General features: G+C 40.1%; 1 protein-coding gene across 2 annotated transcripts in view; it reads right to left on the bottom strand.

Moving 5' to 3' along the window:
• The window catches only part of igf2r (insulin-like growth factor 2 receptor), a 43,065-nt gene that overhangs the window by 11,674 nt on the left and 17,185 nt on the right, over window positions 1-14,206 (bottom strand). For both annotated transcript variants that reach the window (XM_066676560.1, XM_066676561.1), the window contains exons 17-34: window positions 13,759-13,915; window positions 10,265-10,441; window positions 10,078-10,176; window positions 8,940-9,041; window positions 8,680-8,851; window positions 8,029-8,202; window positions 7,494-7,637; window positions 7,056-7,234; window positions 6,830-6,917; window positions 6,201-6,404; window positions 5,701-5,831; window positions 5,489-5,592; window positions 4,905-5,038; window positions 4,516-4,712; window positions 4,082-4,208; window positions 2,752-2,883; window positions 1,808-2,073; window positions 111-323 (exon numbers count right to left, since the gene is read on the bottom strand). In XM_066676560.1, the coding sequence (XP_066532657.1) occupies window positions 111-323; window positions 1,808-2,073; window positions 2,752-2,883; window positions 4,082-4,208; window positions 4,516-4,712; window positions 4,905-5,038; window positions 5,489-5,592; window positions 5,701-5,831; window positions 6,201-6,404; window positions 6,830-6,917; window positions 7,056-7,234; window positions 7,494-7,637; window positions 8,029-8,202; window positions 8,680-8,851; window positions 8,940-9,041; window positions 10,078-10,176; window positions 10,265-10,441; window positions 13,759-13,915 (2,800 nt within the window). The remainder of the gene's footprint in view (window positions 1-110; window positions 324-1,807; window positions 2,074-2,751; window positions 2,884-4,081; window positions 4,209-4,515; window positions 4,713-4,904; window positions 5,039-5,488; window positions 5,593-5,700; window positions 5,832-6,200; window positions 6,405-6,829; window positions 6,918-7,055; window positions 7,235-7,493; window positions 7,638-8,028; window positions 8,203-8,679; window positions 8,852-8,939; window positions 9,042-10,077; window positions 10,177-10,264; window positions 10,442-13,758; window positions 13,916-14,206) is intronic.

Raw genomic sequence — 14,206 nt, 5'->3', positions numbered from 1 at the left:
ACGAATTATTCTCATTATTATGAACCATATATTAACAAACCAACGGAGACATCCTGGATTCTACCATGCTACTAAAATATAGCCCATAAATTCTGATCTGTTTCACTCACAATGGGTTCCCCATCAAGAGGGTCCATACACACTGCGGCTCCAGGGGGACATTTGATTCTTGGAATGGGGTTAAGAGGCTGGCAGATATTGATGTAAAAGTCAGGAGAACTGTCCTTGTCCAAGTCCTCGTCTGTGGCGATGTAAAACCCATTCAGATTAATCAGAGGACTGAGGTCCAGCAGGGTGGTCCCGTTCAAAACCGAGCAGGTCATCTGCACACAGACAACAGTACAATGGAGACAGAACAGATTAAACATTAACACGTCCATTACTCAGTGACACTTGTAGTAAATTATCAAGGCTTGATGAGCTTCTGCAATCAGATAGAAGAAAGTCATCTGCACTTCCATTATGTAACAGCCAGTCTATTATAATTCACCAGAAAATGGGGTAAAGGTCAACTGAACTGCAGAGGAACTCAAGACTGTACCTTCACCAAGGATCATAAAGCACATGTGGAATCCCAAATTTATGAGTGAGCCAAAAATAAATAGTTTACATGCATACAAACAAACAAAATATAAATATTTACAAAAAACAGTACAGGAATGCATCGAAATGATTTGTAGGTTTAGATTTGATCAATATTATTTTTAACACTGGGCTACACTGCTTAGACGACTGCACTGTATTACTTTAGCTGTTCCTCTATAGAAATTAATTCATTCATTCATTGTCTGTAACCGCTTATCCATTTCCGGGTCGCGGTAGGTCCAGAGCCTACCCGGAATTACTAAGTGCAAGGCAGGAACACACCCTGGAGGGGGCGCCAGTACTTTGCAGGGCACTCACACACACAGCCCTACATCTGAGTCGCCAATACGCTCCGGAGCATCTGGAGGAAACCCACGTGGATACAGAGAGAACACACCAATCTCCTTACAGACAGTCACCCGGAACAGGGTTCAAACCCACAACCCCAGGAAGCTGGAGCTGTGTGACAGCGACACTAACTGCTGTGACACTGTGCTGCCCACCCCTATAGAAATGAACATTACACTTCATCATACTGACAATCTAGACAATCTGACTTAGGGTCAACTTTTCACATTTAATTTATGTTAATTAATTTCAAATTATTTATTATTGTTGGTTTTAGTCAATGACACACAATACCTATCTATCTATCTATACTAGATTCTAGATACTCAAGGAACGCTTTACTGCTCAGAACACTCAATCCAAACAAGAACGAGGACTACATCGGGCACTAGGATTTCACCCAGGACAGAGTGTCAATCCATATCTGGGCACACACACACATACAGACATTCACTCACACACCAGGACATTTATTAGAGAAGCCACTGAAGCCACTGTTGGACTGTGGGAGGAAACCGGAGCCCCTGGAGGAAACCCACGCAGACGCAGGGAGAACATGGAAACTCCACCCAGATGGGACTTGAACCCAGCACTGAGAGGCGAACGTGCTAACCACTAAGCCACCGTGCCGCCCAATACCCACATCTGTAGCTTACATTCACACCATTGGGAAAGCACAGATTCAGAGAAGGTAGAGATACCTATATGTTTACATGTCTACAAATCTTAATAAGCCCAGAAAATCATATTTTAGTCCCACGAATGTGCAGAACACTGATCTCCAAAACTGAAATTGACAGTGAAAATTTTAAACTGCCCACACTACCAGTTAGAGCCAATGATTTAAAATGAAAGCCCATATTCCCTGAGTTACCTGTTGCTCACAGAGCAGAGGAGTGTGCCACGAGAAGTAATGAGTGCAGGTATTTTTATCGGTGTTCACCAGCACAGGCCCACTGCTGCTGCCGCCCCCAGACTTGCAGATGAAGCTGATGATGCTCTTATGCTTCAGCGATGGGTCGGCTGCACAGGCATCTCCACCCTCGTAAGTGAGCTCCACAATCTGGTCCTTGTACACTAGCTTCTTGCTGGCCATCCCCCCATTCACGGCTGACTTAGCATCTCTAATGCACACGCCCGCTGCACAGACAAGAAAATCATTATTAAAACATCACGTTATCAAAACAGTTCAGCCCAAAGCCACACCAGGATTTCCCGCAGAAAATCAGTTAGTGAAGGTGGGGGTGGGGGCAACAGGGAAACAACCACTGCCTCCACACACACCCTCCGTTGGGAATCAAAGCTCAAGAAACGAACCGAGTCATCGTTCAGTGTTATTAAAATCCACTGATAACTCGTGAATTATGTGCTCTGTGTGGGGTTTGAACGCTTTGAGGAACTTACACGAAGGGTTGAGTGTAGAGTCGACTCACTGAGTGAACCGCTTCACGAATCAAGTGCAGATTCAAATCAGTGGTTCACAACATTGTTTACAAACATGGGCTGCACATGCTCTGACCTTGTGTACACACAGCAGCGGGGAAATTCAGAAACCACATACAGCTCGCCTTAAACACTGGATTATACTTCAGAACGCTTTGTTTGAGACTGAAAACTGGGGAATAATGCATTAAACGAGTCACAGGAAGTACTTTGGAACTTTGAAGGATCTCTTATTATTGAGTGTTTTCTACAATGGCTTGATTGATCACGGATCACTGAACATAACAGAAAGCCACACATTCTGTACCTCAATCCCTTTGAGGTTAATCTAAGGGAAATCTGTAATTTTCTTGAAAGTGTATTTATAGTTGTCACCTTTTCCTGGAGCACAGCCTGCATTTTCTACTGGAGCACACACATTAAGTCTATAAATCTTCCTCGGGTCCTCATCGTCGTTCACAATGTACCCTTTGGATAGGGTGAGGGTGTTCAGGTCAAAGAGACGTCCTGAGGAGGAAGGGAACAAGGTCAATATATGAATTATTGATGGTTACGGATGAAGACGCCTTTTAATTTGCTGTTTCTAGAAAATGGCAGCATTTTTAACAATTTTTACAAGAGGAATTCACTGGGGTGATTATTAAACTGCCCAGTAATCTACAACATACACACAGAATGTGTCTGGATTTGATTAAATGTATCGCCAGGACGTAATTTCTTTTCACAGTGGGTTGACACATGCATAGTTAAGAAACACGTTTTTATTTTATTATTACTATTTTTGTACTTTTGAACTTTTCAGAACATCAATTGAAAAAAATACCTGCCCAGGGTTAATCACTTAAGAAAATGTTCATTCAAATGACAGGCTACACACTGGAACAGAATTATATTCTTATATCTTTCTTGTATAAAATAATTCTTGTATTAAAATTGTAATCTGAAAGGGAACAGTTTTAATAGTATTCTATATATTTGATGTTGGCTTAATGTGGGGAAATGTTATGTACACTCTGAATTCTCATGAGCTGGCAGTTTAAGCTGTAAACCAAGGCTTGTAAATATTAATCTGGACTTTTTGAAGGGCAAATCCACTTAGCGATTTTACAGGAAATAATCACATTGAAACAGTTGCAAAATAAAAACTCCAGACTGCAATCAGTAATACGCTCCGATTGGCCCAAACTGTCAGGACAAAGTCTACTGAATGTGTAACAAGACTTTACTAAGAACAGTGCTCAAAAGGTGAAGAAAGCTGTTGGTAGATGTTTAGGAAGTGTGAAGCCTGGGTGGTGGTGTGCTAATCTATTTCTCTGCTAGTGCTCTTTTTTCTTGCTTGGAAGTGCTGTCTCGGTTAAACTGAAAACAACAGAGATGCTTCCCAGTAAACATTTAGCCGTTGATTCAACGTTGAAATAACTAATGACTGCCGTCTAATCAACGTTCTCTTAAGGTTGAAAATGAAATTTGAAAAGACGTCCAAAGATGACTATTAGACGTATTTTGGACGTCCGTTGACGTTATCGATTGGTCACCACTTAACTTATTAAGATGGACAGAATACTTTTAACGTCCAGGGATGTTCCTTGTCTACTGGGTAGTGTTAAGCATAAATTCTAACACTACAAATAATTTGTTTAACAACTGAGCATTGCATTGCGACGAACATGACCTTTGTTACAATGCTAAAGCCAACTCTACTCACCAGTTACTGGGTTAGTGACCGCACAGTCTCCATGCTCTGTGGTGTGGAGAGGACAAGCTGCTGCTGTAAACCATACAAAGTTGTAGTAACATTCTTGCAATGCATAGATCAGAGTGGGCTTGGAATCCTGAGGGGAAAAGAAAAAAAAAACTTCTAATTCATAACTCCCATCATCACATAAACTCATGTGTACAATTTATGAATGTGTGTACAGTACTGAATATGCATTTTTGCCATTATGTTTGTAGAAACAAATGCAACAAACAAAAACCTTATTGTAATGTATACATTTTATTTGTGTAATTCACATTTACAGCACTGTACTGAAATCAGTTGGGGGTGGCGGACATTTTCTACCCTCCTCCACAATTTACATAGTGCAGTTTCTGCAGTGCTGAGCTCAGAGTAGAAATCACAGAGGGTTATAATCTCACCACTTTCTCAGGGTCACATCTGAAGCGGATGGTTGTAGATTTTTTCTCCTCTCCTCCAGTGCAGGATGCTCCATCAGTGTATTTCAGAAGCAGCGTGTTATTCTCCCACTTTGGACTGTCCAGCGCTTCTCCTAGACTCACGTAGTCATCACCCTTCTTCAGACAGGCTGCAGCACTGCTTGGGCAGCCCCACGAACCTGAAATAAACAATGCATTCAATTTTTTTGTCTTACTTTTCCTCAAAACAATATATACACAAATATACACATATCTAAAAAGCATATATTAAAAAGCCCCATTAAATCAATGTAGATCCCTGCACTGTTGTGGTAAAACACCAGGAACAGAACTTCCTGAAGAAGAAAGAGACAGAAATAGCCCTGACTCACCGCTCTGAGGCACGAGTGATTTGCACACATTGATATAATAGCGTTGATTCAACACCCCAGTTAGAGCCGGGACCATCCAGTTAGAGTCATGCAGAGCCAGCGAGGACAGATCATAAGAGTTTCCACTTCCATCACTGCACAGAGACACACAAGAAACAGTCAGGGAGAGGACTGAGGCAGACACAAGTGAAATTAGAGCTGTACAATGACCTACAGCTACACAATTACCTTTATACATAACAATCATCTAACAACATTGCGATATTTCACCATTACATTACATTATTGGCTTATATTCCAAATTCAAGCTGATACACAGGCACAAGTAAGTAGACTCATGAATAAATTAACACTAAAGCAGGAGGCAAACACACACAGGTCTAAACAGACAAGGCAACTGTACTATGCTTATAGGTTGGACCAAAAACAAAAGCCTAAAATATGACCTAATTCATGCATCAGAATAAACACAACTCGGAAACTAGATTTGTTTTTAATTAAATGAGGAAAGCAATGATTGGTAAATGATTAAAATACAACTGTGTGGTTCTAAGTGAGAACATAAATAACATATTGGTTCTCACTTGTAGGAGCAGCTGGTGGTCTTAAATGGAGGGCAAGCCAGAGCAGTGTGCCACTCAAACAGGTAAGTGCAGTCTGCTGTCTCTCTAATGAATTGTGCTTCCCCCTGCAACACACAGGTCACGCTACAGTTTAAACGCAGTGAGGGGGAAAAATGATTAATTGCTAATAGCTAACTGCTGAAAGGTGGATAGTTTGAAAATTGAAAACATACAGGATTCTTGCTGGGGTCACAAATGAAAAGGATGGCTGTAGATCGCTCATAAATCTTGTGGCAGCGTTCTCCTTGTGTGTAGTTAATCATGATGACTCCATCATCAAACGTCAGGGTTTGAGTACTCAACCCTTTAACATGGAAAAATGAAGCATTAAGCACGAACACCGAGATGGGTCACTGACGTAAGTATTTGGATCTGAATTCTGAATATTTTAATCAGATTTTTTCTGATTATGTTTATATGGCATTTGATGAACTGAACTTTTGAGGTGGTGAAATATTCAGATCCATCAATTCATACATTAATCGTTTCTGAATATTTAACCACCTCGCAATTTCAAGTTTATCCAGTGTCATAAACATAATTCAAATAAATACACTGATACAGTTCAAATATTCAAATTCACATTCTTATGTCAGTGATTTTGTGCCATAAACCAATAAACCCAAATGTAAAATTGTGCAGTTACTTTGGTTTAAGTGTGAAACGTACTGACCAGAAATCTTTTTAATGGACCCCTCTACTTGACACGAGGCCACTTGCTTCTTGTCGACGTTTGGACAGACTGAATCCTTAATGGGGCCACACACAGCCAAGTGATATTTATATTTTTCACTCGACACTTCATAATCTTTCCCAGACAGAGGACTAAGGTCATATTCAAAGCCACTCCTGGGGTCCTTCACCTTACAGTTTTCACCTGCAAAGGACAAATATAAAGCTGAGTACTGAAAGGCACACTATAGAAAGGCCTTCCGACATTTCTTCTGAATATAAGGACATTAACCTGTAGTTTGTCCTCTTTTACTGTTCTAGCCGCATTAACTCGTGGAAAGAATTTACTCAATGTGTCAGAAAATATTTGGCATTCAGAAGTGAAATCACTTCAGTGGAGGGAGTTTTAGGTGTTTCAGAGTCCTATGCCAGGAATAGGAAGTTATAGACTAGAGCCATATCCTTCATATATTTAATAATGAATTGTATAAAGGAATTGTGTTAGTATTTTTGCAAATGCAATGTAATTTTCAGTGGAAATAGCAAAAATAAAGAAAAGAAAAAAAAATCACTAATACTAGAACAACACTGGAACTGCTAAAATAGGGATTAGCTGGTAGTGTTTCTTACCTGACACTCTCCTCACAGGACAGGCCTCTGAGGTCCTCCAGATAAAAACATATTCACAGCCGTCTTTGCGATCAAACACTGGTGAACCCTTTCATCAAAAACAACAGGAGAAACAACAGTTTTTAATTCGGTTTTTAATTTTAAATGAGGAAAGTCAAGGGTGTCATAATTATTAGGAATATTTTCACACTGCAGTGGAGATAAAAGTACAAGTGAAGGTTCTCACAGGAGTGTCATCACACTGGAAGATGATTCGGGTTGAGTAGCGGTCCTGCGGGCTACACTTATCTCCGCTGAGGTAGACAATGCTGATGGAGCCGTCTGAAGCTGCCTGCAGACTGGACTGTACATAGCCCAGATTATAACCTCTGCCATTAATCTGACCACATGCCCCAATCACTCCAACTGTCAAAAACAAACAGCCTTCAGCACCAATCTCACCGTTCACATGCTCAACTCATTACAGGAAGGAAAAGGCAAATGAAACAGAACGGTATCACCACATCAGTAAGATTAAAAATGCTATCACAAACCTGCCTCTTAATTAAATTACACAATACACATACAACACAGACTCAGACAAGTAAAGACATAAAAGAAAAGCAAGAGAGCAAAGAGAATGAAATTAAAATTAGATGACAAGTTATTAGTAACAATAACTTACCAGGACAGCCTGGGATATAGGGCAGGGGTTTACAGACGTTGATGTAGAATTTCTGAGTCTTGGCCTGGTCTGAAGTGTCCAAGGGAACATAGGGTTTATCGTCCCGACCGAGGTCACTCAGGTCGTACTCGTTTCCCTCAGAGTCTACACACACACAACACAGAAGTCAGCGGGTTTTGGGAAACTCCCTTCATTAGGGAGGTGTATGAACATAGTTGTAGGTGCTTGTGTATACATGTATCTGTAAATCTGTTTGTATGTATATGAATCTTTCCTTATTTATGCATCTCACTATATATTATATATTTATTTAAATAATTGTATTATATTTTCCCCTTATTCAGCCGCTGACTGCTGTTGAATGGTTTTTGTGTGTATTTATATTGGTCAATTGTTGTACTGTACGTGGATTAGCTGCCTGGGCATGTTTGGGATTTGGTGTAAAACATGAAACTCAAAGGAGGAGGGCATTGTACTGTTAAAATAAAATTAGGAAACCAGTGCATGGTCCTGTTCTTTGAGGAATAAAACCTACCAGTGACCCTGCAGTCCACAGGGGCAGGCTCACAGGCCAGAGCCGTGTTGAACTCGAAGAGAACATCGTGCTGAACATGGGAGGATGTGCTGATCTCCTCACGAATCACCTTCAGAGTCCCATTTACGGTGTTAAGATCACACACAAAATTAATTGTGAAGGTGGCTCTGAATCCTGCAGTATAGGAGGGACAGGTTAGTCACAGTTAGTATTCAGACCCTAGAAACATGTTACAAGCTGGTGGTCTAGACTTTACAGCAATATAATTAATATGTATCTTTAGTTTGGTTTATTCTGAGGAGATCTTCCGCTCAGATATATTCCTCAAATGTCATAATATTTATGTATTTAATTACATTATCACATGTCACTTTACACTTGATTCACACTCTATTTACAGTTACTTGAAAACACATCAGAAACATGGCAAGTCTAAAAGGATGGATTTTTATTCCACAAAATGAGACGTCAGACAAAACATTAACTTCTTGCTAAATTCAAACGATGCTAACATTTCCTGTCGCCTGCTCACAAACACGTGTGGATAGATTAGAATCTCCACTGCTCAGAGTATATTCAACGAACAGAGCTTCTTACAACACCCAGTGTGCTAATCAATACTGAAGTGAAGCGTGCGTTTATCACACTCACCCATCGTTCTGTTCTCCTCTCCTTTGTATATGAGGGTCAGCAGTCCATCTGTGGAGAATTGTAGGGTCTTCTCCATGCCTACTTGACTATGTGGAATTCCATCCTCCACCACACACCCTGCTATGGACTTTCCTTGTGAACCACAATGAGACGCTTCAGCACAGATGTTCACCTGCAGGAGTTAGGAATTCCCTTAATGACATGCCCCAATACATTTACCAGAACCACTTTCAGAACCAATGATCTGCAGGTATTCTTACAATAAAGTCTTTTCCATTTGCAGAGGTGTTGTATCCGGTTTTGGAGGCCAGAGGAAGCAGGTTGAACTCAAAGCCTGTGTTGGGATCCTTTACAGAACAGGTCTAGAAATAAAGGGAGGCAGAAAGAATAGATTATTTCTGGCATGCATTACGAGACCTACAGCAGAACATCTGATCTCTGAATATGTTTCAAGACTAAAAATTAACCCAGTAATAATTTATTTCAATAATCCAAAAGAGCAATCTGAAGACCTATCAACGAGTTAATAAATAAAATTGAATTAAATCTTTAAACAGGCCAAACATTTTCTAGGAGAAATTTAACTCTATATAAAGGGGATGTCTATGATTCTGGGAAAGTGCAGTTCTCTCTGGTTTGTTTACATCCAGAAGCTCTACGTCTTTTAATGTGGAACGGTTTGTTTGAAGAGAGAGTATTATTTTTGGTAAGTTTTTATACGCTGTTTGATTTACCACAGGAACTCATTTGTAATTTGAGATGTTTGTAGCACTTTTGGTCTGTTTACTTTCATGTAGTTAGCAGGCTCCCAAATGTAGAGTGGGTTCCTACCTAAATAATCTGTCACAGCAAAAATAAAAGTCAATATTATTCACATAGGGATGAGGAACAAAGCAAGCTTTTTTCATTATTTTTAACCTTCGGAGGACTCTGCTGTTTTTCTGCCATGAGTTGAGAGAGTTAAGAAGCCTAGCATGTCTGACTGAGACACTTTGTTTTTTTTTTTTTTCTTGTTCTTTTACTGACCCCAGTGTTTCATACATATGTTAGACTTGCTTCCACTGAGCAAACAGACTGGAAAGCAATTTGGAAACATTTGAGTTTTATAAAAAGTGTTTTTTGTTTGCAATCTTGGGCTTTTCCTTTTATTTCTCCATTTGAATAATGGCCTGAAATCTGGGTAGATATATTCCCCATATAGTTCAGCCTGTAAATTCCTCTACTACTGTGAACTCTCCGCTCTATCCCGTGTCCAATATGATATGTTCTTTGTGCTTCTACTGTTATTGCTCGTTTTGGTTTTGATTCTTTTTATCTTTTCAGTTTACCTTAATTTACAATATCCACAAACTGAGTCAACGCCTGCTGGCTCAGAGCTTGTAGGATGCCTGGACTCACCTGGTTGGTGGCAGCAGTGGAGATGGCGCAGGCTGCTTTTGTGTTCCACACAAAGTTAACTGTGCAGTTCTGATTGGTTAAGAACCGTGGACCTGAAGACTGAGGGCCAAAAGAGAGATAATAAGGATGTTAGTTTAAAAACAGATTTAGTCTGTTATACAAATTGTGTTGTTAAAGTGGTCCTCACCACGTGTCCTCTGGAGCAAATGAGGTGGATGCGGGTGGTGTATGTGGTCATCACTCCACCTGCGTCACACACTGAGCCATTGGTGTACTCCAACATCAGCTGATTTTCCTCCAGGATCACAGGCCCCTTCAGAGCTATGCCCATGTTACTGACAGACACCTTCTCTGTTGGCACCCCCTGCAGGTGCATCACATATATCACACAATCAGCTACAGTGCCAGGAAAGGTAGAAAGACATTTTTAGGGGTTCGAGCACGAAGTGCTTGAAACCCTATTGTGTTTGTTCTGATTTTAATTTGTTATTATTATTATTATTATTCTTTTTCTTTTTCTGCCATAAAACGAATCGCACAGCCCAAACCGTAAGGCCTAGACACTTGAGACTTGGTCAATAGGTAGTAGTCGGTCTCGCTACTCAGGCGCAAAATATCAGCCCAATTGGCCTCAAGGGGGCGCTACAGCGAAGGAAAACGCTTTCATTAAAAGATTTTCCACCCCGTGTGGCGTAGAGACGAAATCTTTTTTTTCCCTGATTCCTTGGGTCCTGCCGAATCAAAAAGGTACATACAACCACTAAGCTCCGCCTACTTAGATTTTTTGCTATTTTGCATAATTTGCAAAACCTACTTTTGTGTACTCCTCCGTGGATTTTTGTCCAATTTTCTTGAGCTTGGTGTCAAAATGTTCGCAGGAGCCTGTAGTTTAATAATTATCAAAAAAACGTTGAAATTTCGATTCAAGATGGCCGCCATATGCAAATGAACCTCTTCGGCTTATTTTATGTTTTACTTAAAAATCTATAACAAACTCATGGTTTACTCAAATGTGTTTACATTTCATATTCTACTTTCAGACATGATTCTGAGGTAGCTTGTCAAAGGAGAAGCCAATATTCATATAGGGGGCGCTGTAAATGCTTCAAGTTTATATCTCAGCATCCGTAAGGCGGATCGGACCGCCGCTTGGCATGCTGCTTCTATGGGCAAGGCTGTAGAGGGAAAATTAAGGACAACTCGATTCGAGCAAAATTGTGATTGTCATCGACCAATCAGCTGTCATCAGCTGTTTGACAACCTTAACAAGGTCCAATCATCATGGGATTTGACTGGTATGTCCCTGGGAGGCCTCCCTAAGAGCAGAAAAATTGTCATAACGTTAGCCACTAGGGGGCGCTATATCAAGAAAATATTATATATCTCTGTGAAAATTAAGCATATTGACACACAGTTTGCTTCTTTTTATACTCTGCAGAGGGCCTAACAACTTTGTAATTGCAAGTGTTGTCAAAAAATGCTTTGCTTTTTCTCAGCTTCCAAATGTTCAAAATTGAAGCTTTTCGAACTAGTCCGTGGAATTTTGCGATATTCACAAACAGTTGACCTTGTTGGAATCTGCAGAGTCTGTAGGTAAATAATTATCAAAAAAAGTTCAACATTTGGACAAACTTTTGTTGTAATAAAACAATTAATTGAAGCGTGTGGAGCTTTAAACATTCTTTTAGCTATAACTCAAACAAATTAAGTCTAATCAAGACCAACCACGACAGACGTATGTATGGTCCTACCCTGAAGAAGTATGTACAATATGATCAAAATTTACCAAAAGGGGGCGCTACAATTGGACAAAAACTGATTTAATTGGCTTTTTTATGTTATAGCGCCATCTAGGAATGCAGTGGCACGCCAACTTAATTATGACATCTGCTCCTCAGTCTGATCAAGCATGTGAAGTTTTAAAATTTTTGGGGAAAGTGTTTTTGAGTTATAGGTGTATATTAGTGTACACATATTGCAAATATTTGACTTGTGGAATACATGCTAGATCTCTCTTATTGTGAGGGGCCTGTAAGCTACATAGTAATAAAAGTGCAACAATTTTTTCATTCATTCATTATCTGTAACCGCTTATCCAGTTCAGAGTCGCGGTGGGTCCAGAGCCTACCTGGAATCATTGGGCGCAAGGCAACAATTTTTTGATCAGTATTAAAGTTCGGATCCTTAGGATTCAGCTAATACCACATATGTCCATGTTAGGTAAATATCCACATAGGAGTACACGCTCAAATGTTTCTATATGTGCATTCATCCATCCATCCATCCATTATCTGTAACCGCTTATCCAACTTAGGGTCGCGGGGGGTCCAGAGCCTACCTGGAATCATCGGGCGCAAGGCGGGAATACACCCTGGAGGGGACGCAAGACCTTCACAGGGCAAATATGTGCATTCATGGCAGAGCTAAATATATGTGAAAGTAGTTATTTCTCACCAGCAGATGGCAGTCTAAAACTATACATTGTGCTGTTGAACTACAGTGGCTCTGAGACATTATGCAAAATGCAATGTGGAGCAAAGACCATAAGGCCCAGAAACACCTCCCTTGGCAGCAACATCCAGCAGGTGTGAAATGACTCAGCCAAGGAAAATGACACTCTTTGGCCAGATGGTGGCGCTATAGCAAAGGGAAAAGCATTGCGGTCTATATCTCCTACACCGTAAGGCCTATAGATGAAATCTTTTTTTTCCCTTATTCCTTGACTTTAGACAAACTAATTTGCTATTGGATCATTTAGCTCAGCCCACTTAGATTTTGAGCTAATTTGCATAATTTGCAAAATATACTTTTGTCAATAAGTCTTTGAATTTTTGACCAATTCCCTTGAGCTTGGTGCCAAAACGTTCACGAGTCTGACCCTAGGTAATTATAGAACGAATGTTGACATTCTGATTCAAGATGGCCGCCATATGCAAATGAACCTCTTCAGCTTATCACAGGTTTTACTTGAACATCTCTAACTCCTTCATACTTTGCTCAAATGGGTTCAAATTTCAGATTCTACTTATAGAAATGCTTTTAAAGGTAGCATGTCAGCGATGTAGGCCTATTGCTTCCAAACAGGCCTGTTAAGCGAGAACCCCGTTAATTGCCGCTTGCGGCTATATTTTTTGGTTTTGATGTTGGTTGTAATTTAGTGATGTCTTAAGAAAACAATTGGTTCTTTCCTTGTTTCATTAATACACCATTTTCCTCTGCCTTTGATTGAATCTAAAGACATTGTAAATCAATGTAAATACTCATTGAAAAGGTACAAACATTTCATATTTGAGCCCAGAGTAGCAACAACAGAAGTTCTATTCTCCCCATTACAGAGCAGTGAAGCATCCCAGTGATTCTGAAAGTGGTTATGGTACAATATTACATAGTGTTCCTTTAAAAGAGACGTGTTTTCAGTTTCCTCTTTCACAATGATGAAAGTTTTAGTTCTGTTTATTGGTAAATTGCTAGTGACCCACAGGGTCTCATGATTATTTAGAGTCCTATTTTCCCTCTGTCTTCTAATCATCTTCTAATTCTGGATTAGGAACCCCTTGATTTATTCCAGTAATGTATACTTCATATTTCATTTAATCTCATGAGAAACATGAGAAATGCACTTTTTGGATGGAAATAAACAAAGAGCGATCTCTGATGTTTGCACAGCTCTGTTCTGCTGACCTGAGTTTCGTATGTCTTCTCACAGACGGAGGCAAGTCGGTCACAGCCAGACACGGGTCTAAGCGGCAGGCACACGTTGATGTAGTACTTCCTGCGTTTTCTGGGGTCAGACAAATCCATGGCCTGCCAGTTACTGGGTCCATTTGTCCTTGTCAAGCTGCAGGAAGGAAGAAAGGAACAGTAAAGTTATTCATGACAAAAAGCCAAACTGAATACAGCTTCATACTGAAAGGTCCAAGATTCAGGAAGGAGTAAAGAACAAATAAATCAGAATATAATAGGACATTTGACTAGTACCGCAATACCTGTTTTGATTGATAAATGTATGCACACCATTAGCTTTTAGTGTATTCGCTTCCAATTACTTGTTACAACATTGGTCTCATAGCTCCAGAGGAAAGCTAAAGAAACACGGGTTATATAACAGTCAAAGTACTATCTGAATAAG

Source organism: Hoplias malabaricus, chromosome 7, assembly GCF_029633855.1.
Source record: "Hoplias malabaricus isolate fHopMal1 chromosome 7, fHopMal1.hap1, whole genome shotgun sequence".
In the NCBI taxonomy this organism is placed as follows: domain Eukaryota; kingdom Metazoa; phylum Chordata; class Actinopteri; order Characiformes; family Erythrinidae; genus Hoplias; species Hoplias malabaricus.
The sequence above is the reverse complement of the archived record's forward strand: the minus strand, read 5'-3'. Positions and strand labels throughout refer to the sequence as shown.